The sequence below is a fragment of the Hypomesus transpacificus genome, chromosome 17, assembly GCF_021917145.1.
Source record: "Hypomesus transpacificus isolate Combined female chromosome 17, fHypTra1, whole genome shotgun sequence".
Lineage (NCBI taxonomy): Eukaryota > Metazoa > Chordata > Actinopteri > Osmeriformes > Osmeridae > Hypomesus > Hypomesus transpacificus.
The window spans coordinates 14353589-14379268 of record NC_061076.1 but is presented as its reverse complement, the minus strand read 5'-3'; the positions used below and the strand labels follow the sequence as shown (position 1 = coordinate 14379268).

The window sequence follows — 25680 nt, the reverse complement described above, 5'->3', positions numbered from 1 at the left end:
TAGGCTATATTTACATTTACATTTATTCATTTAACAGACGCTTTTATCCAAAGCGACTTCCAAGAGAGAGCTTTACAAAAGTGCATAGGTCACTGATCATAACACCGACATATCCCTAAACATTGCGGGTAAGCAAACATGAAGCATACATTTTGAAGAAAAAAAAGAAAGTGCCAAAGGGAAGAACCATAAGAGCATGTAGTTAAACAAGTTACAATTAAACAACATGAACCTCAAAAAGTGCAAGAGTTTCTCTTTCCTGATGGAGGTGGGGAGTTGATTCCACCACTGGGGGGCCAGACAGGAGAAGAGCTTGTGTTGGGACTGGGCGGTCTTGAGCGGTGGGACCACCAGATGGTTGTCAGACAAAGACCGTACTTGGCAAGGGGGGGGGGGGGGGGTGTAAGGCTGGAGGAGAGACTTGATGTAGTCTGGTGCAGTCCCGTTCACCGTTCGGAAAGTCAGTACCAGGTTCTTGAATCTGATGCGGGCTGTGATGGGTAGCCAGTGAAGGGAGATGAAGAGCGGGGTAACATGGAAGCGTCTGGGTAGGTTGAAGACCAATAATTATTGTGGCCTAGTGGCCTGTGTTGATTATATACAAACTAAGGGACTATTATTTTGTTATATTTAACTTAATATTGTATTTTAAGAAGGAACCACTAAATATTATTATTTGAAACTGCAAATTTCGCAAAAGTAGACTATATATCCTTATAAAATGTATAATGTCAACTGTTCCGGTACATGGGATGCCTTTAAAAGTATTTATTGGTGGTTCTTTTCAATGGAGACGAGATAATGGTATAACGGTACAGTTATATAGCCTGGCGTTGTCATACTCATAATTCTTGTTAGAATATTAGTCTAAAACCGCTCCATTGGGCTGTGAGTTCAACCCAAGCGCTCTTTGGTGACGTGGTTGATTATGTTACTGTTGATCATCTGTCCATCATGTATAAAGCCCGCCCTGACAATTTGATTGGTCCGAACAGCTCTTGTTCAGACATTAGTTTTTCCCGGACCGAGCAACTCCAGACTGGCCTGACGTTGTCATACTCATAATTCTAGTCATAATATGAGTCTGAAATCTCCGTTGGGCTGTGACTACGGGGCATGTTTCAACCAAACTCGTAAAACAAATGCCTCTTCGCTCAATTGGATAGACCCACAACTAATGTTGAAAACGAATTCAACCCAAGCGCTCTTTCGTGACGTTGTTGATTACATTACTGTTGATCATCTGTCCATCATCGTATAAAGCCCGCCCTGCCAATTTCATTGGTCCGTCCCGATTCTGGTTTTCTGTAGTTGTCCCCAATACGAGACCCTCCAGACCCAACTTCCCGACCTACATTTTTTTGTGGGCGGGGAGAAGTTGGGCTGGCAGCCAGGATAACTCCAGACCGAACTTCCCGACCAAATTGTATTTGTGGGCGGGGCTAAATTCGGCTGGCAGCCAGTCTAACAGTTATACATGATGACTGGGGAATTCATCTTTCCGCGTGAGCCCGATCGGGGTCCCTCTGTTCAAGAGGTAATAACCACTAATAAGATGCCACTCTGAAAGGGTTATCACATCAAAACATAATCTAGGGATGTATAACAATTAAAAAATAACAACCAGAATTTGCCATGTGCAATTTCACCTTGAAATGTCAACCTATTTGTCCCAAAGCTGACCAAAGCTAATACCTCAGCCCTTTCTATTCCTAAAATCTCAACAGTTGGTGTGTAGCAGAGAGGACAGATACCCCCTTTCCACCAAAGTGAACCGGGAGCTAGTTCGGAGCTGGTTCAAGAACGGAGCTTACTAAGAACCGGTTTGCTTTTCCACGGGCGAGAGCCACCACAGAGCCACGTCATTACGTCACTGTATACGTCTCATATTTCCCGGCAACGGTAGCGCCAAACACAACATCAACAATGGCGGACGTTTCGTTGCTGTTGTTGCTCATGGTTTTGCGAACCTACATCGGCATCCAAACACGGCGCATCCGACGTGTTTGTTTAACTCGCCATTTGTCACCAATTATCACCCTACGTCACACAACTGTCAAGCAGTCTCAACTGCGCATTTCGGTTGTAAAAGACGAACTTCTCCCCGGTCTATTACACTTGGAGTGTCGATCAGGTCATCATATATCTCTGGCCATTGGATTGCAGCGCTTGATATTAACTTTTTGAAGCTCTTGGCCTTTGGACAAATACATTTACGTTTCACTTGTCTATGCACAAAATTCACGTGACCCCGATACTGTACCCTTAATAGCCTGACCAAGTGATCGGCCCAAAACTAGCCTGGCTAACGGAGGTCGCTTTCTCAGGCAAATGAAGAATTAAACAGGCTTGGTTAGAGAAATCCGAGATGCTGGCTATCTTCATCAGGCTCATATCTACATTAGTCAGTCCTCCCTGACGTTTCTGGTGTAAAATTGAGTGAATCACAACATTGTGCACAATGCCAGTGAGCGAGTCTGACTGAGGCTAACGTCAAAACAGTGTTGGGGACGCAGTCTCACTCATGGCCAGTTTGAACAAATCAGAAAAACAATCAGACTAGCTGGCTAAAAGCAGAATTCCCATATCTCTTGAAAGCTGTCCTTCTCGACTTTTAAAATGTAAAATTGACTGTAAAATTATGAAGTTATAAAATAACTTTGTGACATGACAAAGACATGGTTGCCGCTCGACTATGCGGTCTGGGGCGACATTCTCATTCAAATTTCAAGACTTTCGTGACCCAAATCAAAATTCTGATGCGACAGATCAATGAGTAATCGCTTTCTCTTTTAAAGGCTGTCCTCCTCGACCTTTTGGTCTTTTTAAATCTAACTATGTGTATTATCCGTGTGGTCCTTTTGCCATTAAAAATGCTATCCTTTCCCGGTTTTCTGCAGCCACCAAGTCGGAGCAAATTTACAAATTAGCAGTTTCATCAATAAAATAAGCACATTTTCAGCAACTACACTGCCCACTTCTCAATACATTTTCATTCAGATTCTGATTTACAAGCACCGTTTAGCTAAAATATGAATTGTAAAAACTTTGCAATGGCGGCCAAAGCGTTTTGTTGGTCACGGTAACCCTAGCCTGACGTTGTCATACTCATAATTCTGGTCAGAATATGAGTCTGAGAACTCTCCGTTGGGCTTTGACTACAGGGCGTGTTTCAAACGAGCCTGGCACTTCGCTCAATTGGATAGATCTACAACCAATCAGAGCAACAGAGTATGTGACATATGTTAAGCACCGCATAGTTGTTGTCAACAGAACCAAACTACAAGCAGACTTGAAGTATGCTTGAAGAATGAATACAAACGATTTTTGCCGGTGTTGTAAAATTAATTTAAGGGTAGGGAGAGTACTTGTTCACACGGTCAACCTTTTTGAGTGAAACAATAAAGGGCAATGCATATACGAAGTTCTCCGTTTAGGATTACAACTCCATCGGGGCCAGCTGATAAATTAAACTTTTACCGAATCCCGTAGGAAGGACGGCAAAAACATATTTTCCATCGACAAATGCCTTGATTGCGTCTCTCTGTTCCTCTTTCAAAATTAATGCGCTGTCGATGTCTTCTAAAACAGACTCGATGGCAGAATCACAACATCCCAGATCTCCATCAGTAGCCATGTTTGTTCAAAACAAATTCAACTTAAGCGCTCTTTTGTGACGTGGGTGATTACGTTACTGTTGATCATCTGTCCATCATCGTATAAAGCCCGCCCTGGCAATTTCATTGGTTCGCCCAGATTCTGGTTTTCTGTAGTTGGTCCCCAATACGAGTAGCCTGACGTTGTCATACTCATAATTCTAGTCAGAATATGAGTCTGAGAACTCTCCGTTGGGCTTTGACTACAGGGCGTGTTTCAAACGAGCCTGGAAAACAAATGCCTCTTTGCTCAATTGGATAGATCTACAACCAATCAGAGCAACAGAGTATGTGACGTATGTTAAGCACCGCATAGTTGTTGTCAACAGAACTAACCTAAACTACAAGCAGACTTGAAGTATGCTTGAAGAATGAATACAAACGATTTTTCCCGGTGTTGTAAAATTAATTTAAGGGTAGGGAGAGTACTTGTTCACACTGTCAACCTTTTTGAGCGAAACAATAAAGGGCAATGCATATACGAAGTTCTCCGTTTAGGATTACAACTCCATCGGGCCAGCTGATAAATTAAACTTTTACCGAATCCCGTAGGAAGGACGGCAAAAACATATTTTCCATCAACAAAAGCCTTGATTGCGTCTCTCTGTTCCTCTTTCAAGTTTAATACGCTGTCGATGTCTTCTAAAACAGACTCGATGGCAGAATCACAACATCCCAGATCTCCAGCGGTAGCCATGTTTGTTCAAAACAAATTCAACTTAAGCGCTCTTTTGTGACGTGGGTGATTACGTTACTGTTGATCATCTGTCCATCATCGTATAAAGCCCGCCCTGGCAATTTCATTGGTTCGCCCAGATTCTGTAGTTGGTCCCCAATACGAGACCCTCCAGACCCAATTTCCCGAACAAATTTCTTTTGGGCGGGGAGAAGTTGGGCTGGCAGCCAGGCTACGGTAACCCCGCCCCAAGCGGTTCTTTGTTGGTTCGTAAACTAGACCAGCTCCGAAGTGGTGCTCGTTGCGAACCACGTACGAACCACGTACGAACCACTTTTCCGGTTCCCAGTCTGTCGAAAGAGGATGAACTGGTTCGCGATTAGGCACCGGCTTCGAATCGTCACCCAAAATGCGTTGTTTGTGGAAAAGGGGTAAGAGAGACTAATTTGTAACCTTATGCTCATGAGTTCAAATCCCCACTCAGCCTATTGTTGTTGGCCAAACATGAAGTAGTTTTGCTCTCTTGTCCAACTCTCGATCTTCTACAATGTACATTTTTATAATATTGCTTGCAGCGATATTTAAAGTATGTTTTCATAAGCATGTGTTTATTATGTTTTATGTGTATATGACAACACAGAAGAAATCTAATTTCTATCTATAAATCAGCACACATGGTTCAGGTCTAGAAAGAGAATGTGTGAGTTAAAGTGCTGCAAACAAACAAGGTAATTAAGAGTTTCCAGTAAACCTAGTTATGAGGAAACTTAAACTTGATAAACAGGTTATTGGTAGGCGAGGTGGCAGTCAAGTAGGAGTCTAAGGGAGGAGGGCTTTGTGTCAGATGTTTTACTTAAATGATCACATACTGTAGACTAACCCAATGCCATTCAACTGAAATTCAATTATTTTTTCATATCAACCTTACAAAATGAACACCTTTTAACATTGCCATGTTTTTTTTTCAGATTCCATCTTTCACTGTTTTATAGATAAGGATTTAAAATAAGGACATTAACATTGCAAACACAGTGTGTACACCCGTGGTGTGTTTTGTACTTGAATTAACATATTATTTTAATGAACACCACATTTTATACATTGGGTTTATTTTAACTATGAAACATCCCTGAACAGACATGCATACTGAATGTGGCGCATTTGCAAGAAATTGACGGTTTTGTATCAAGAGTGTCAGCAATAGTGTTTCTTATATACAATTATAATACGGGTGGTTGAAATCAAGTATTCTGATTGGTTGAGAGTGAGTCACGGGGTGTGCTTTATTGAGTTTAAAGTACTGTGCAGAGCCTTATTACATTTACCTTAAAACGGGAGCGTTCCATATTAGTGCGCACTCAAAATAACAAAAATGTTGCAGAAGAAAAAGACTGTCTATAAGTAGTGGTGTGCAGCAATTTATTGGTTAGCAAGCTAGATTAGCAACGTTCGGTTAATTTTTGAGCAATAATATTGCACTGTCCCTTGCTATCAGTTTAAACTAGCTGGTCTAACTACTGAAACGGTGGACGGATGCTCAGGTCTAGCCATTAGTTGTTTACTAGACATCCACTTTTAATTTGAGCTTCGTAGCCACGCAATTACATGACCTGGTTTTGGCTTCTTAAAACAAAGTTTTCCACGGATGCACAATTAATGGAGATATCCAAATCATACGGTGGCCCTGAAGTGCAAATGACACCCCCTAATGTGAGTACATCCCCTAAATGAAAATACTCCCCCCCAATACGAGTCAACTCCCCCCAAATCGGATGACTTGTTCACCTCCACCCAAAAATGAAAATACTCCCCCCCAATACGAGACAACTCCCCCCAAATCGGATGACTTGTTCACCTCCCCCCAATACAAAAACGCCCCCCCCCCCCCCCAATACGAGTCAACTCCCCCCAAATCGGATGACTTGTCCACCTCCCCCCAATACAAAAACGCGCTCCCCTAAATGGAAAACGACATTACATTAACTCAAAAACACATTACATTAACTCTGAACGGAAAGGGTAGGTACTACACTTTAGCGCTGATTGGATGCAGTAGGCTAACTGACAAGAAATAAGAAATTGATTGACAGAAGTACAAAATGCAATAGCCTGACAGAGTTACGTGCACCAGGACATTTATTTGGGTATCGAAGCATGTAACATAGGCTATGTATGCAAAAGCATAAATTGCAGTGTTAAACGTAAACATCGATAGCCAAACAACTAGTCCACGTAACTCCAGCGTCATTATCATGAAATTAATCGTTTTGATTTGAAGGAAAGAGGAAACATTAATGTTTACAATTCAGAGTCATTACACTACTCTTTATTTTAATCAGGGTCATTCCTATGAAATAATCTTAGATCTGCTGTTAACGTTTCACAATATAAGTAGCCTAGCCTATGCGCACGCTAAAAACTCAGTTGAAGGAATCAGGACTTTTCAGAAGAAAAATAATAGTCCACTACAGAAGAATGAAATGCCACAATGACAGAGTTACGTGGACCAGGATAGTTGTTTGGCTATCGATTTTTACATTTAACTCGAAATACTTTTGCCTAAGAAGCCTACTATTTGCTACATTCTTCGATAGCCAAACAAATGTTCTGGTGCACGTAACTCTGCCAGGCTATTGCATTTTGTACTTCTGTCGATCAATTTCTTATTTCTTGTTAGTTAGCCTACTGCACCCAATCAGCGCTAAAGTGTAGTACCTACCCTTTCCGTTCAGAGTTAATGTAATGTGTTTTTGAGTTAATGTAATGTCGTTTTCCATTTGGGGGAGCGCGTTTTTGTATTGGGGGGAGGTGAACAAGTCATCCGATTTGGGGGGAGTTGACTCGTATTGGGGGGGGAGCGCGTTTTTGTATTGGGGGGAGGTGAACAAATCATCCGATTTGGGGGGAGTTGACTCGTATTGGGGGGGAGTATTTTCATTTTTGGGGGGAGGTGAACAAGTCATCCGATTTGGGGGGAGTTGACTCGTATTTGGGGGGAGTGTTTTCATTTGGGGGATGTACTCATATTAGGGGGTGTCATTTGCACTTCAGGGCCACCGTAAAATCAACATAAGCTAACCTTAACAACAGCCTAATGTTCGTCTATCGAGTCTCAAGTCACTCGTAACTTGTTTACAGCATATGTAGTCTAGCTAGCTACCATATACCCAGTGCCTACGAAACATTAATGATTGATTTAGAATGTTTAGGCCTACTGTTTACATTACATATTATTTTATTGAAAGTGTCCCATTGTCATTGTTATTTTAAAGGCAGCTTTTATAAAATGAGCATTGAATGAATGAGATGGTGCGAGATCTAGCTAGGCTAACAAACGTGTAGTTCACAGTGCTGTTTATCCGTTGCATAGCAACAGCCACTGTTTACAGGGACTATTTTCTCTCGGCTACTGAAATGCGATACACAATGTTTGTTGTCTATAACTATTTTGTGCTGAAAGGCAGCTTACTATTTATTTACTATTTACAATTTCGCTGGCAACCGTATTATAAAAGCAAAAAGGTACTCGAGGCAGTACTTTATCGCCAATAAAGTACGTGTTCCAGGGTTTGCCGTTTGCTAACAACACCCTTGAACACGTACTTTATTGGCGATAAAGTACTGCCTCTCGTATCTTATTGCTTAAGTGTAATAATTGGACTAATACGCTGTTCCTATTGGTCCACAGCGTATTAGTTTATTGACCTCCCGAATGTTCGCAGAGGTAAATAAGTAAGGGATAATGCCCGACAAGGTGTCCAATATCATCTGATAATGGATGCGGAGGCGTGAACCGTCCGACGACGCGTTTTTTACAAACATTAATTTATGTTTTAAGGCGTTTTGCAATGGAAATCTAACATTTTTCAACGTTAGCCAACTCTGATATTTATAGTCCGCTCAGCTCATAGAACCAACACCGGCGTTCCTTTGGCTGAGCTATTAGCCCAAAAGCTAACGTTATGCTAGCAGAATTCAAAGGCAATAACATTGTGTACGGTTGACAAACAGTAAATATAATTTTACAGTATGTTTGACAATAAGATTTGCTAGCTAACCAGCCATGTCACTGTCCCAAAATCAATATCAAGATTTTCACAAACAATATCGCCAAATACTAGGCTACAGTATGGCCGCAGCCTGTGGAGCGAGTTGAATAGCAAATGGATGTGAGATGATCGCATCAAAGTTGGCATTTTCTCCAAACAGTGATTATAATTTGACAGTATGTTTAACAACAAGACTAGCCAGCTATCGAGCCATGTCATTGTCCCCAAATAAAATCAAGATGTTTAAGAAAAAAATGTGTAGAGTTGCTGCTACTGTCGTGTTGGACGCAGCCTGTCTGAAGTAGATTGACTAGCGAGGTGCAGGGCCGGATTAATACAATGGGCTTTAGGGGCTGCAGTCCCGGGCCTCGCCACCAGGGGGGCCTCAGGTTGCCCGATGTCGAATGAGTCAACGGCACTGCGCATTACATTAGAAAAATTCAGAGTGAAAACAAAAATAACGTGCAAAAATGTCCGGTAAAGGAAAGCAGAGAGTGTATCCAAAATCTGCGATGGGACTAAACTCGAATAGCTTCGGCGATTTTTTATAGTACAAAATCGTTGTCAATCATGCAGTCCAGAGAAGAATAAAATGGAAGGGGAAAAGATGCCAGGAGGAACAACTGAAAAAGCCAGGTAAAAAAAGAAAGATCTGTCACTTCATAAATCAAGGTTCCTGCAAGGGTGGGAACAATATGTTTTCTCAAAAGCCCTGAATCTTTCAGGTAAACATTTGGGTTGTATTTTCTGGAAAATTTAGTTAAGAATATGACTCCAACGTAATGTTCATATTAGGCTAGGCTACATAAAGCTAAAAAAAACTATTTTGCACTGAAATTAAAGTAAACATTTTTAATGTGAAGTTCCGATTTCACTTCATATCAAAACCTTGACTATTAGGTTCGGGTAACGGGTTAAGCACCAAATGTAATTCAGTTTATTTTTTATTTCAGGGCCCTTGCAGTCTTAAAGAAATCGCCACTGCACACAACACTTTTTCTGCTTACGAGTTCCATTTTAACTTTCTCTCATCATACTACCTTGAACGGACCACCTTGCTAGGCCTACGTAAACACATTCCCGTATTCAACGGCGGCGTCATTATTTCGATCAGCGTAACCGGCGCAGTGCAAGCGTATATATAGGGTTCGGGTTCGGTGGGAAAAAATGTAAGGTTCGGCCGAAACCGAATCCCGTCCAAAAGCCCAATATTCGACCGAATCCTGGATTCGGTGCAATAGAGCATGACATACTGTGCCAACTTCTTTCCTTTCTTTCAACTTCTTCTCTACTTTGAAGAGCTCATTGATGAGTTTGCATTGAGAAAGAGCAGAAAACGGACCTTTTAATATCACTGATGTGATGATGTCACATATTTAAACTGATCATATTTATAGAGTGGTTCTGTGGACTTTAAAGCACTGATGTGTCAGTGCACCTGGCGTGGGTTTGTGTGCGTGTCATGATGTGCGTCGGGGCGATATAGGGGCCTCATCCTGATTAGCCCCGGGCCTCAAAATGTATTAATCCGGCCCTGGCGAGGTGAATAGAGAATGGGATGTGAGATGAGCGGTTACGTGACACTGACACACTACATTCAGAAAAGAAACATTTTTCAAATAGCCTAGGTTAAAATAAATATTGAAGTCTCTCTTTGTTGTAAATACAAGTTAGCTTGTTAAAGTCTTTCACAATTGTAAATGGAGGCTTTGACTACGTCACTGTTGTTATGGTTACTTATTTAAGATATTTTGTACAGGCTCCTGTGTAGCCAGCGGAATAATTTAGAACGGTGAAAATACAGTTTTTCTGCAATGACGCAGTAGGTGTCCGTTATCACCCTATAATGTAAAGGGAGGGCCCCTTTAAAGGGTGTTGCTATGGAACAGGTTAAAGAAGTTAAACTGTTGGGTGTCACTATTGACGAAACACTGTCATGGTCCACTCAGATTAATAATACAGTGAGAATGATTAATGGTATTTATGCCATTAGAAGGAGTGCTCATCTGCTAACTAACACAACAATAAGACTAGTCATACAATCTCTAATTCTGTCAAATCTGGACTACTGTCCTGTGATTTGGTCTAGTGCATCAAAGCAAGAACTCAGTAAACTTCAGCTTGCTCAGAACAGAGCTGCAAGACTGGCACTTCACTGCTCTGTTAGGAGTAGTGTGGATGTTATGCACGACAGGCTGTCATGGATGAGGGTGGATGAAAGACTGGCATGTAGCCTTATTCTGTTTTTAAATAATGTGTATTTCTCACAGAAACCTGTCAGTTTGTATTTACAGTTATCACCTGCAAATGAGAGACATGGTTATAACACTAGACAGGCAATTAGTGGTCACTTTAATTTTCCTCTACCCAGAACCAATGCACTTAAAAAAACAGTAATGTACAGAGCCATTGCATACTGGAATGTGCTCCCCTCATATGTGACTCTAACACAAAATAAATGTGATTTCAAAATGAAACTTAAGGCAGCTATAATTACAAAGGAAATTATAGTAGATTAGATTATTATTTTAGGTGTTTAAGGGATTTTAGGTATTATTTTACTTTTAATGTAAATGTTGTTTTCTAAGTCTGTGTTTTTGTGATAATTGATCATGCTGTACTGCATTTTATGTATTTATATTGTATTGTAATATTTTTTTGCCTGGACCCCAGGAAGAATAGTCTACACCATGGTGTAGACTAATGGGATTCCTTAATAAATAAGAATTAAGAAATGTACACCCCTGCAGCCAAGCAGAATTAAGTATTCACCCAGACCATGGTATAAACGTTTTTCTAAAACTGGTTGTTCTCATCCTTGATTGTGATTGGCTATATTGCGTTCCATGCCATTGTAAAATCCAGCATAACCTCACAGGTTGTCCTCATAACATTCTTTAACATTGCATATTACTGCGCATCGAATATTTCAAATTGAAAAAGACGGCAAAGAAGTCCATCTGGCTGTTGCGTGGCAACGATTTATGTAGGAACTATACTTTGTAGTAGCGGAAGAATTACGGTTTATTATTAAACTGTTTTGTTTTCTAATTGTTTTTATTGATGAAACCATATCAAATATTTGTCTTTGCAGTTTTAGAAAAGCAATAAGCCCCAAGAGGCCGTGGTTTACGCTGATTTTAGAACAGGTAAGGGGAGTTGTTAGGCACGACGCGAAGCAGAGTTTTTGCATTTTTGCGGACGTAGCAACAAGCGGTTGCTTTGGAGATGTAGCAATTGACCTAACGATGTGATATCTGCTCGGCAACAAAGTAGCCTGAATTGCCTTAGAAAACCCTAAAACAACCAAATATGGTTTTTGCACAGGTCCGCGAACGCCCGGCAATCGCTTCCCGTTTTAAAGAAGTATCCGAAGCAGACAGAAAACGAATTCTGGTTGAAAGAAAAAGAAATAGCTCAAATACAAAGACAGCGACTAAAAACATTCTGCGGATACTCTATAATGTATGTATTCTCTGAATTTATTTTGGAGAAAGACTTGCCAAATGAAAAGACTTGCCAAATGAAGAGGCAATCCCACGCTCAGCTTCCTGATATTTTGAGAGACTTCTACATTGCTGTAAAACAGCAAAATATGGGGCACACTACAAGCTGTCCGATGCCCAACCCAGTGGACCCCCAGATGGCTGTGCAGAATGTGCAGAATGTCCAAAACGTGAGGAATGTGAAGTATCCACAATCGTTCATGCCACCCATGAACTTCACCAACCGTTCAAACATCACCTTAAATTTTTACCAGAAATAAACGTTTACAAAAATAATAATAAGTATATCATAATACAAAAGTTAATTTCTGTGATATCTCAGCCATAGTTGTTCTGTTCACGAAATAAAGATTTATTTCCTATTTTTATAGAGATATATTTTGTTATTGAAACTCCACAGTTGTTGATATGTTGCCTTGGAGATGTAGTGACGTCACCAGTGCAAGTGCAGCCGATTGCTCTGACAACATGGCGTCTGCTCCAGATTCGACGTGTTTGATTGGGATCTTCCTACGTAGTGTTGTAGTATATAAGAAACCAAATGTTTACTCTTCGACAGGTCTGCAAACACCTTTGTAAACCGAGATTTGTTAAAACGTTTGTTAACCGAGACCGTAGGTCGAGGTTTTACAAACAAATCGTTTTAACAAATCGAGGCGACAAAGCGTTTGCTTTGAGGAGTAAACATTTGCTGTTTAATTTACAATCACACACAATTAAATGGTGTTCATATTTAAGCATGGTGTTGCTAATAAGCATGCAATTGCCACGTCTGACCATAAAACTGTTTAAATAATCTTATTTTAGCACTGTAGTCTTAGGTTCAGTTAGTGCCCAGAAAGATATTATGAGTGCAAGCACTGTGGACAAACAAGTTCATACAGTGATTGGAGAATGTTATGAGGAAACATTCTTTTCCAACCAATTACTGGCAGTTAAGGTGTTACCTTACATTTGTGTCCAGAGGTTCTATTAAGTTTCAGTTTGTGATGGATCATGTGATCCTTCAAACTGAAAAAGAGTACTTAGCCAGAGGACAACTCAACTTACTCTTTTAAATTTAAGAAAGAACATCTATGAATATTGCCATGTTTTTTCTCATTTAATTTTTCACCGTTTTATCTATGACAAGGATTTAAAATAAGGACATTATTATTGTAAACACAGTAAGTACACCTGTCATGTGTTTTGTCATTCAATTACCCTTGTATTAATAATGAACAACACAATTTATACATTGGGTCTATTTTAACTATGTACCATCCCTGAACAGACATTCATACTAAATTTGGTGCATTTGCAAGAAAGTCATTTTTTGTAACAAGAGTGTCAGCATAATCAAATTGTGTTAAATTAAAATCACAGATAATTAAATAATGTTAAAAATGAACATCAACACAATCATTAAATACGTTTTGAAAAGCATGCAATTGCCAAGTCTGACCATAAAACAGTTGAAATAATCAAATTTAAGCACTCTAGGCTTAGGTTCATAGATATAGATATTCAAGATATTCCCAGTGCAAGCACTGTTGACAAACAAGTTCATATAGTGATTGGAGAATGTTATGAGGAAACAAATACTTATCCAACCGATTACTGGCAGTTGAGGCGTTACCCTTCATTTGTGTTCAGAGTTTATTACAAAATGTCATCTTTAATTCTCAACCATTGGACTGTTTAGAAACTATGGCCAAAATAAATAAATGGATGTAATGTTGAGTATTAGAGCGTAGTTGTTGCCCCTCCTACAGTTTAAAGACCAGACATTTGGCACCTCTAACTTCAATGTTAAAAGATGGCAGAAAACAGTTGATTCTTGAGGAACATACATATTAACAATATATCAATAACGTGTATCAACACGTCATGTAAACTAAGCAGTTTATCCATCAGAACACTTTAAACTATAAAAATCTGATAATAGATACACTGAGACTAGCAACTAAAAGCTGGTTCATACTCTGTTAGCCTACTCGATGTGCTGGAGTATAAACCAGCCTTTTTCAGATTGATTACCAGGCTACTGAAATCACAAACAATGAGGGTGAATTCAGTGACCATCAACATCCTTGTTCCCCTCAAGCTAGTCAAACAGGTATGATAACTTGTTCTCTTCATCATTTTTATCATCAAACATGTTACAGACAGATAAGACAGTTATGTCTTAATGTGTTATGTGTTATGACAATAAGTACATATGACATATGTTCTCCATGGCTAGAAACTAAAAGCTGGTTCATACTTCTTTACTCGACGTGCTGTAGTATAAACCAGCCTTAATACAAAATGAACTAAATATAGAAATAGATAACAGAGATCCAAAATATATGTTTTTTTTAATCAGTTTCTCTTTGTCATAAAGATGATCCAGGAAACATGGATGATTCAAAACATGAGAGCTTAACAAAGACACCTGGTGTCACTATCAATCAACAAGAGCAGGATTTTCCGGAGCCACAGCTCTCAGACCCTAGTCCTCAAATCTTGGGGGAAATGGGAACCAAGGACAATGTTGGTATGGACAGCAAAGAAGAGGTAAGAATGCAGAGAATTATATGCAGCCAAGTCATAGTGGGTTGGAAAATAACAACAATTAAACCAATCTTGAATTTTGCATTATGCCTATCAAACATAAGATAATGCATACAATTCACAGCCATTCTTTTTTTGGGGTTGATTACCAGGCTACTGAAATCATAAACAATGAGAGTGAATTCAGTGACCCACAAGCTACTCCAACAGGTATGATAACCTGTTCTCTTCATCATTTTTATCATAAAACTATTTACAGACACATAATACTTAATACATAAGTCTCATGAATTAGTAAATATGATTTGTGTTTTTTCCAGGGACACCTGAATTAACAGTTGTGTTAATTGGCGACACTGGCTCTGTAGAGATGAACTCTCAGAATCTACTCCTCACACATGACAGACAGTTAACCCCTATGGCAGCGGCTGGGTGCTCACATACTGCACTGCGACTGTATGATTTGTGTGGCCGTCATGTCTCTATTATCAATATGCTGGGCTTACAGACCACAGAACGGGTTGACCAGGTGTCATTAGAGAGTTACCTTGGTCAGGTCGCTCATGAGCAAGGAATCCATGCCTTCCTTTTACTCTCAACGCTGAGTCAGCATATTGATTCTCTCAGGAGAGGAGCACAGTGGCTCAAAAGAAAGCTGGGAGAAAAATCTCTTGCCTTTGTCATTCCTGTTTTTACCTGTGATAATCAGCAAGACTGCATCAGTGTGTTGGATGAATTGAGAGCCCACAGTGACTTAAAGCATCTGATAGAGACATGCAGAGATAGATATCACACCTGCCAACGGGGCATGAATGATCCCTTAGAGATGGAGTCATTGCTAGACAAAATAAACCTTATGGTCTCTGAAACCCCCCCCGGCTGCTACAGTGGAGAAATGTTTGATGAAGTGAGCAGGCAGACAACGGAACAAGAAGAGAGAGATGAATCAGGTATGCCTTCATAATCTATTTAAACCATATTGTTGTAGTAAAATTAGCAGTTACATTGAATTAGCATTCCATCACCTTTTTCCATCTCTGTCCCTTGTTAAATTTCTCAGGTGACATGAATGAAGAGGCTGTTGACATCAGTGACAAGGTAACAAAAAAAACGAAGTAATGGTGATAGGAGGTTTTCTCCATATATGTATTTCCATTGACATTTCTGTAATGTCATGACTTAAATGTGAACACGTACTTTATTGTATTCCAAGGGAAAAGAAACACCACAAATGGAGGACACTTCAGGTGACATGGTTGACTCAGAGAAGGAACGACTAGCAAACATAGAGACACTGATGGACAGACTTCAACTACAACACAAACATGAATATAAGTTGACAACAGCTGACTTCCTCAACATTGGCCCATCCTCAAAACACCAACATGAGACCAAGTCAGAGAAGGACTTAGCGCATACCTTCCTGCAGAAGTTGTTTCTGTTAGACTACAGAGCCAGATACATTCCTGTTAAAAAAGACGAAAGTGAGATGAAGTCCATAAATCATACTTTAACTGCTGATAGAGATACAAATGTGTATGATGCTCTTTTCAGTGAGAGAGAACAAAGTGACTCTACAGACAAACACTCCCATGTTCACCCAATAGATGTCCAGATGGCTGTATTTCACTGCTCTGACAGTTTCCTTAGACAATACATGGTCACTAAACTCTCAGCATGTCAGTATGCCTTGCCTTTGCTTGTTCCTGACCTATTCACACAGGAGATTGAGTTTCCCCTTTGGACATTCAGGCAGATTGGAAAAAGCTGGAAATCAACAAGCAAATTAAATGGGATCACTAGCAAAAGTATGCCCATATATAAAGCACAGACCCCAATGATCGCATTCTTTCGACTTGGATCTGTGTCTTCATCAAAGTCTCAGCTGATGAACAACTTGATAAACCAGCGTCACAGCACATTTTTCCATAGAGACTGCCCTGGCAGCACCAAAACCCGCATTCTAATGGACGGTGTGGCAGAAATCGCTTGGTACTATCCTGCTGGAAAGACCGATGATGCTTTTACTGACTGTGTTGCATTCTGTAATCTACGTGGCGATGCTGTTGTCCATGAAAAGCAACGGGACTTTTTGACTGAATACTCCTCAGTCAATGTTGTTCTTTTACCAAGTCTTGGTAAAGATGACAAAAGGGTAGCCATTGTGCAAGATCTTGTCATGTCTCCTAAACCTCTCATCTGTCTCCTCACTGATGATGACTTTGTTGCTTCTGAGTTCAAACCTGGAAAATACAGAATTGGTTTGAGAGACAGAAATCAGTCAGAGGTATCTGAAGAACTGACGGATATTATCCGCAAGACTCTTTCCCCACTGTTTTTAACCTTCAATCTTGAAGAAGTGGCAAAACAGTCAGGATTTAGGCTAGATGAAAATGATCACGTTTGCCAAACAGGAAAAAATGCAGCTTTGGAGATTAAGGATCTGCTTAAGGTTAAGGCACTCTCTGAAATTAAAGACACATTCCTTCCATGTCAAGATAGATTGTGGCATGACTGGTGTAGAAAGAACAAAGACCTTTATCGCCTTCAGGGAAACGTTGAGATGGAAAAAAGCAAAAAACATAATGAATTGAACAAAATTCGATACCAACAACAAGACGTATCCTTCAGTGAACTGATGAAGTTGTTTCTCACAAACTTGCGCTCTCTGGGATCAGAAGAGAGAAAGTATTTCCTGAAATGGATAATGATCTTGTTGGACGATCTCTCCACAAATGAGCTTTCAGAGCTTCATCATAGATACGATGAAAAGTGGTCAGAGGTATTGGCCTTAAAAAAGAAACATGACAAATCAGTACAACTCAAAAAAAAGCAATTGGAATTGGAAGAAATATCTGAGAAGCTGCAATCGGCAACTGTTGGCTTTGAGCATATCTGGCGGGAAGTGGGACAAATTTACGAAGCACATGTGTCTGTTCCAAGAGGGCGAATAGCTGATATTAACTTCTCTTACCTTCCTGAGATGGCTGCAGATCTTATGATATCTGGACATCCAATGGAGCTGATGGATGGTGATGCAGGTCATGTGCCTTTGACATGGATCAAGAGTGTTTTGGATGAGGTCATTAGGAAAGTAAATGATCCCAGAGTCTTTGTTCTGTCTATCTTAGGAATCCAAAGCACTGGGAAATCTACAATGCTGAATGCAATGTTCGGACTGCAATTTGCCGTTAGTGCTGGAAGGTGCACCAGAGGTGCTTTCATGCAGCTTGTGAGGTTAACAAAAGAGATGAAAAAAGACTTTCCATTTGATTATGTTCTTGTTATTGACACTGAAGGACTCAGGGCTCTCGAACTTGCAGGAAAGGCAACCGTTCACCATGACAATGAGCTGGCAACATTTGTGATTGGCCTTGGAAACATGACCGTGATTAACATCTTTGGAGAGAACCCAGCAGAGATGCAGGACATCCTACAGATTGCTGTCCAGGCCTTCATGAGGATGAAGAAGGTCAGATTCTCTCCAAGCTGTGTGTTTGTGCATCAGAACGTCGGAGACATCACTGCTGGAGAGAAAAACATGGAAGGCAAAAGGCGCCTACAGGAGAAACTGGATGAGATGACTCAGTTGGCAGCCAAAGAAGAGGGGTGTGATGCAGAGTGCTTCAGTGAAATCATTACCTTTGACATAAAAAGAGACGTTAAATATTTTTCCCAGCTTTGGGAGGGCAGCCCACCAATGGCTCCACCCAATCCACGTTACAGTGAAAATGTACAGGAGTTGAAGAACATGATTCTGTCCAAAACTTCAAAGTCAACTGTCATGAAGTTATCAGCATTCCAGACCCGAGTTGAAGATCTTTGGAATGCACTGCTGAATGAAAATTTTGTTTTTAGTTTCAAAAACACACTTGAAATCGCAGTGTATCGAAAACTTGAGGTTCAGTATAGAAAATGGACTTGGGCACTCAGGAGTGCAATGCTGACCATTGAAAACCAACTTCACAACAGAATTGAAAATGGAGAGCTCCACAAAGTTGATCAATCTTACCTTGTAGCAAAAATGAGGAAGACTTGTGACAAAGTGCAAGAAGCCATGAAAAAGCACTTTGAGGAGGAGACAGATAAAGACATATTGGTTCAGTGGCAAGGAAGATTTGAATGCAAAATAGGTGAGCTTCGTGAAGAACTTGTGAGGGGGTCCAAAAAGAAGTTGGAGGAGGTAATTCAGCAGAGGGAGGCCCGCCACAAGCTGGATGAAAAAAATAAACTGTATGAAGACAAACTCTTTCAAAAGAGCAAAGAGGTCGCATTGAAACTGAAAGACGAGGCAATGGATGAAGATCAACTTCAAAAGGAGTTCAGCAGTGTTTGGGAAGAGTGGGTGGTTGAATTAACTAAAGACACCCCTGCCATCAAGGATATTGACATAGCTGAAAGAATAATTCATGTTCTTGTAGAGATTGGTAATGAACCTGCTCTTGTACATGAGCGTAAGACAAGCAAATCATACTTAGACTTATGTAAGTTGGGAAATTATTCTGAATACATCTTCTTCCCTAAAGAGGAAATTAAAATGGAAAAAGAGCATAGGCCATCCTACAAAACCAGTCTATGGGGTACTTTCAAAACACTTTTGGGAATTAATTCTTCAAGAAATAAGACAATGGAAAACCAAAACCATCTGACATATTCAGAAGGAGAGCAGCTAACAACCTTTATCGAAGATGTTGTCAAAGAAACAAAAAACATGATAGAGGAGGCGCCCACAGCCACAAGAGGCTACCATGACAGTTATTTGCCGAACATAGCTGTTCATGTCCAAACAAGAGTGGAAGATTTTCATTCTAAGAAAAAGAACTATGCTCTCAAAAAGACATTCACTGTGGATCTGTTACTCCGTGCATGTGAGCATGCAGAACATTTTCTGTCAAAGTCCTACAGGGAATTCAAAAACAATAATGATGCACTTACTTACTTGGGCAGAAAAAAAACACAGTACTACATGATTTTCAAAAGATTTTATGAAGGTGCAACATCTGTGATTGTCCTTGGTGAAATGATTTGCAATCAATTGAAAGCATCCATGGTTCAAGCCATCTATGACAAAACAGCCATTGATTTGGCTGAAGAGATGCAAAGCAGTTACCCACCATTCAGTGGGAACAGGTCTAACTTAGAGAAACACATCCTGATGTCGCTGGCGGAGAAGGAAAACTTTGACAGTTACATCACCTACATTAAGAGTCCAAAGATACACTTTGAGTCCTTTATAAGGGAGACTGTAAACAAGTACATATTCTCAGAAAATAATGTAAAAACTCTTAGCATTATCAAAGATAATATAAAATCCAAAGAACGTTGTGTAAACCAGGCTGTGCACAGAGCAACTGAAACTGTCAAAACTAATCAAGGTGACAGGAGAATGTGGTTGAAAGAATTTTCCAATCATCTGAAAGATGAGCTGAAATTTGAGAACAACAGATATGAAGATCTTGATGCCATTAATGAATTTGACCTTCTTGAAGAGGTGGTAAAAGAAAGTCTTAAAAGCAAAGTCGAGGAGATAAACCAAGGCTTCAGTGACGTGTCTCTACTCAAAATGGAGAACTTTCGGGAGAGGCCAGATGATATTCTGATCAAGCACTTCTGTGATTGCTGCTGGGTACAGTGTCCCTTCTGCAAGGCCATCTGCACCAACACCATGAGTGAGCATCAGGGGGTAGATCACAGTGTCTCTTTCCATCGCCCCGATGGACTCGCTGGATGGCACTTCGAAGGCACAGTACAACTTTGTACCAGTTTCTGCACATCTTCAGTTGCAAGTGATGGTAATTTTCTACCAAACTATGACTCAGATGAGTCAATTCCTTTTAAACAGTATAGAACTGGTGGTCCAAGGTACGCTGACTGGAGCATCACCTCTGACCTTTCTGAACTGCCATACTGGAAGTGGTTTGTGTGTCGATTTCAAAAAGACCTGGAAAACTACTATGGAAAGAAATTTCAGGGCTGGGGTGAAATTCCAAATGAATGGAGGACGAACACTAGAGACCAAGCTATTGAAAGCTTGAATAAAATCTAAACAAAGATGTAACCTCTGTGTTGAGACTGACACCCCAACATTTATTCAAGAAAAACTCAATGTTAATATGAACCAAATTAATCTGGGATGATACATAGAAACTTCCTTTCTATTTACATACAAATTATATATATTTGCTCTCTTTACATTTTTTGTACATGGCATACACAAGTCACAGACTGCAGGGTAACAAAATCCATTAAGTAAAAATGTATATAAACAGTATGGACGTTTGGTGAAAAAATACCATTACAATACAATATATGTTGTTATACCATTTGTTTAATAGAAATGTCTGCAATAGCATGTTTCTAAATATTTTAAGTGAATTCATTTATGAAGTATTCCTTGGAAAGACTATAGAACTCCTGGTCCAATGCTGACTCCCCAGTATGTAATATAGAGTGACTGTATGATCAAATATAAGATACGCAAATTTTACATTATTCTCTAAACGTGGTGAGCAATGATCTAAATATTTCATGTGACTTGATTTATGATAAGGCTAATATTTTCCAAATTGACAAATGAGAGTGTTCCTTGGAAACCAAGGAACTCCAACGTATGCTGAGTGGACCATCACCGCTGATATATCTGAACTTCTGTTCTTGAAAAGTAGAAATACTATTTATATTCACATAAAGAATGTTATGTAATTTCCTCTTTTGGTCCTGTTTGTGTTGCATTGAGAGTCCTTCATCAATGGGTAATAAAGTCCAGAGTGAAAGGAAGGTTACATGGATGATATATTTGAAACTTAGTTAATATCTAGGGGGAAATACAACATTGCAATGAAGATTGGTTGTTATTGACTTTTGTTTTATTGAAATTGTAAAAATAACATGTCTCTAAATATTTCATGTGAATTGATTCATGATGTGGGTCGTCTTGTCAAAATTGTTATAAACCCTGAACTATTTGAATAAACTCATTCTTCTTTGAACCCAATACATTTTTTTTTTATTTATGACAATAGGAACATTATAATAACCAAAAATGGCACTTGCACTGATCTGATCCAGTTCTAACAATGTATTCTCATTCTACCTTACTGGATCAACACAAACAAATGGTTGTATTCCATAGCAGAGCTCTGTAGCTTCTCCTAGCAGATCTTTAAGGACTTGAGCTGAAAGTCCCCTTGATCCGAACGTAGCAGATATCAAGGCTCACATGGTTGGGGAACTGAATCTCATGACCATCAGGAAGTTCCACCTCAATCATGTCTCCTTTCATCTTCTAAACAATCTGGGTGAAGACATATTAGTACATTGTTAGAAGAATGATTATACATTTAATTTCCCGATAACGATGGATCGTAGCTGTTACGAGGGTTCTCTACGATGAAAATAACGATCCATCGTTATTTCTTACATGCGTTTCCCGAACATGCTCGTAAGGAGAACCATCGTACGTATCTCTTAAGTTGCACTTAACAAGACGCTGTCCATTGTAGGCCTACTGAAATGTGATTCTTCTGACGCAACTTGAAGACTTTAAAATTAAAACGTTAACCAAAATATTTGACGAATTACGGTACACAAAAAAATATTTTCTGTAGTTACAGAAAACTTTACATTTATTACAGGCTACTTATTTGAGTACTTTTCAATGTGATGCTACATGAAGGTAAAGACAATAAGGTGAACGTGCAAACTATGCTGCATCTGAGTTTTACACCGGTGTTAGGACCTTGCAATCAGCGACACAGGATGCTAAATACCAATAGGAGGTCTTGGAAATTAAGTGGGCTCGTCTCCAAATTGAGGTGAGGAAGCTTTTGTTTGAAGAGATGAAGTTCACAAGGCCCTCCATTTCTGTGCCTATTATTCTGCCCAATCAACAAGGTAGTGTCACATTTAGGTTACCTTATAGCCTAAAGCATACAATGTTTATTTAAATTAAGTAGAGGCTGAATTGTGTATTGTATCATATATTCAGTGTTGTCTGTCCAATCCTTACATGTTTACCTTATAGATCCATGTGAGGAGCAGGAGCAGGGAGAACAAACTCCCATAAAACAACTATTTCTCAAATTACTTGTGCCTTGTTTTTTAACTCTTCTTGGTACTCCACTTTCCATAGGCATATATATATATGAGTCCTATATTTACTACTTGATTGAACTACAAGGTTAAAAACCATGCATATGAATGGTATCACACATGCCATGTCCCAGCTAGCATCCTAAACAATTCAATGTACAAATACAAGCATCTCAATCCAACATATTTACTGTCTTATTTTCTAGTGCTGACTATATCTACAATCTTGCATAGGCCAACAGCTTCCCTAGACCATGTTTGCAATCTCATAATTATCACATATTGGCCACAAATGACATTGTGACAAATGACAAACACATAAGTAATGATTACCCCATGTCTTCAACATGGAATCATTGTTTTTGACATGAATAATCAACTCTACTTTAATTGATGGTTGATCAATTATACTCATTATGAGTGTAAGATATGTCAGATGACATCATGATATCATGATGCTCCCGAACCACATAGAAGCAGACCTGCAGAGGCTGACAAGGAGGTCCTTTGCACTGACCCCTGTAACCCAACTACTGGCAGTGTTAAGTATCTCACTTGTTGACGTGTGTGTGTTCGTGTGTCACCTTGCCAATCTCACCCTTGCTTCCTCCAAGTATATTTAGCCCAGGCGCAGGTAGATGGGATGTGTGTCCGAGGCATCCACCAAAGTCCATGGTCCTCTCATAGCACGCCTGAGCCTTCTTTTAGATCTTCTCTCCTGTGTGGGTCTTGCAGTGAGCTCTGAGATTGCTAGCCTGGCTAAAGGTTTTATCACAGAGGTCACAGCTGTAGGGCTTCTCTCCAATGTGGATTCTGCGGTGAGCTGTGAAATTGCTAGTACAGCTAAAGGTTTTACCACAGATGTCACAGCGGTAGGGCTTCTCTCCAGTGTGGATTCTGCAGTGAGATGTGAAACTGTAAGCATGTCTAAAGGTTTTACCACAGAGGTCACAGCTGTAGGGCTTTTCTCCAGAATGGATTCTACAGTGATCTGTGTAACTGCTATTATTTCTAAAGGTTTTACCACAGACGTCACAGCTGTAGGGCTTCTCTCCAGTGTGGATTCTGCAGTGATATGTGTAACTGCCATTATGTCTAAAGGTTTTACCACAGACGTCACAGCTGTAGGGCTTCTCTCCAGTGTGGATTCTGCGGTGAACTGTTAAAATGCTATACCTGCTAAAGGTTTCACCACAGAGATCACAGCAGTAGGTTTTCTTTCCAGTGTGGATCCTGCAGTGATCTGTGTAACTGCTAGCACAGCTAAAGGTTTTACCACAGATGTCACAGCTGTAGGGCTTATTTCCAGTGTGGATCCTCATGTGCTTCTTGAGGTTACTGGATGAGGAAAGGCTCTTCCCACATGTGTCACAGTGATGTGTCTCCATAACTCAGCTCTCTCTCTTTGTTCTCTGTCTGGTCTCTCTGGATCCTGTATCTAGTCTCTGGAAGCTTGTTTACATTTAGTCATTTAGCAGACGCTCTTATCCAGAGCGACTTACAGTAGGTACAGGGACAGTCCCCCCGAGGCAAGTAGGGTGAAGTGCCTTGCCCAAGGACACAACATCATTTGGCACAGTGGGGAATCGATCCGGCAACCTTCTGATTACCAGCCCGACTCCCCCACCGCTAAGCCATCTGACTCCCATCTGACTCCAATATGGCATATTGTTGTTTCTCTTTGGTTGATTCTCTGTCTGGTTACATTTAGTCATTTAGCAGATGGTTAGTGCTGTTTCTGGTTGAGTCTCGCTATGGTTGACTCTCTTTGTAGTCTCTCTGGAGCCTCCTCTGTTTAGTCTCCACCCATGATCAAGTATGATTGGCCAGTAGGGGATCTGCAGCTTTCACATATGAATGAAATTTTTTGTCTGTCATAATGGGCCACTTTGCATATGCAATGTTGATCATTCGGTGAGAGGTATGTGTTTCTCAGGTACATTTTTACTGGAGAAACACAAAACACTGACAAAAACTTATTTGGCATCCAACTCCTCTTTATAGCAATTAGGTTTTCTTCGCAATTATAGGCTATATGATTAGCCGGTAACAAATACGGAAGTTGTGTAAAAGGTCTATTCCTCTTACTGATAAAGTGGAACGGATTTGATTGTGAAGCAATGTAAAGAACGCTGGACTAGTAGGCCAGTCTTGCACTACTGTTTTGATTGCAAATGTGGGGGGTCCACATAACTTCTTTGTTAAGTGAGGGGGACGTGACCCCCCCCAAGTTATATTGTGGCGACGCCCATGAACACCTGTAATGTTTGCAGTCTCAGGCAAGGGCAGAGATAGAATTCAAGCGACAAACAACTGCCACAGGTAATATAACTTTATTTTCAATTTAAACAAAGACCACAATGTTTTATTCTCCATCATTCAATCTATTTTTCCTATAGATAAATTAACCTTGCAAAGTCATCGCAGGTTAAAATGATCATTCTAAAAATGTATTTCTTTTACGAGGAGGTGGCAGAACCACCAAGGCTCTATTGCTTATTGATGTCCAGTGTCCTTGACTTGAGCACTCACAACACCAGCACAACGGGAGTGAAGGGGTGCATTGACGCTGAACAAACTTGATGGGTACATTTTCGGGGATGTCTTGCCTCATAAAATCATTCACAGCTAGGACACTTATTGATTCTTTAAAAAGAGAGAACTCTAAAAGATAGAATCATTAATGAGTTGTGTATCTCAATACTTCAGTTGCCAAACTTAACAATTTTTTATTACATTGTACAACATTGTATCCATCGAGGAACTTGACTCTGAAAGTATGGAGTCAAAATGAAGACTTTAATTCGATAATTAAAAAAAACACAATCAGGAAACTGTAAACACTATAATATAGTAAACAACAATAAAAAAGTAAGGTTTACATTATGCCGGTCTTGCTTGTTCTGGTTTTTGATCTTCTGCTGTATATTTAATGTGCACTATCTGGTGTATTTAGCGTGACGTACAGTAAATGAAATATAATGTAATGTCCTCATACAGGTCTTTACAAAGCCTAGGGGTGGTAAAATCCTTAACAATCCTTCAGTATTGACACAATTAGGTGATTACTTTGCAAGACAAGGGAATAAGTTAACACATGTTGGACCACTGCATGCACAATCTCTGTAAACCCTGTAAATATACATGTTACAACATTAAAAGTATCA

General features: G+C 39.9%; 1 protein-coding gene across 6 annotated transcripts; it reads left to right on the top strand.

The window, feature by feature from the left end:
• The first annotated feature begins 9003 nt into the window (after window positions 1–9003).
• On the top strand, window positions 9004–21396 carry LOC124479233 (interferon-induced very large GTPase 1-like). 6 transcript variants are annotated; one of them, XM_047037867.1, is made up of 6 exons: window positions 9004–9017; window positions 14253–14425; window positions 14575–14632; window positions 14743–15372; window positions 15483–15520; window positions 15636–21396. In XM_047037867.1, the coding sequence occupies exons 2-6, from the start codon at window positions 14267–14269 to the stop codon at window positions 20466–20468; spliced, it is 5718 nt and encodes a 1905-aa protein (XP_046893823.1). In that variant the 5' UTR covers window positions 9004–9017; window positions 14253–14266; the 3' UTR covers window positions 20469–21396. The 6 variants fall into 6 exon arrangements, with proteins under 6 accessions (XP_046893823.1, XP_046893820.1, XP_046893822.1 ...); XM_047037864.1 differs by lacking the exon at window positions 9004–9017 and adding an exon at window positions 12885–13053; XM_047037866.1 differs by lacking the exon at window positions 9004–9017 and adding an exon at window positions 12885–13053 and having other exon boundaries at window positions 13898–14425.
• Window positions 21397–25680: the final 4284 nt, after the last annotated feature.

Bases quoted from the DNA above. Each gene is read 5' to 3' on its own strand.
- LOC124479233 (XM_047037867.1), top strand. From the start codon at position 14,267: ATGGATGATTCAAAACATGAGAGCTTAACAAAGACACCTGGTGTCACT. The intron at 14,426-14,574 runs GTAAGAATGCAG...GTTGATTACCAG, and splicing joins GTATGGACAGCAAAGAAGAG to GCTACTGAAATCATAAACAA. The intron at 14,633-14,742 runs GTATGATAACCT...TGTTTTTTCCAG, and splicing joins CCCACAAGCTACTCCAACAG to GGACACCTGAATTAACAGTT.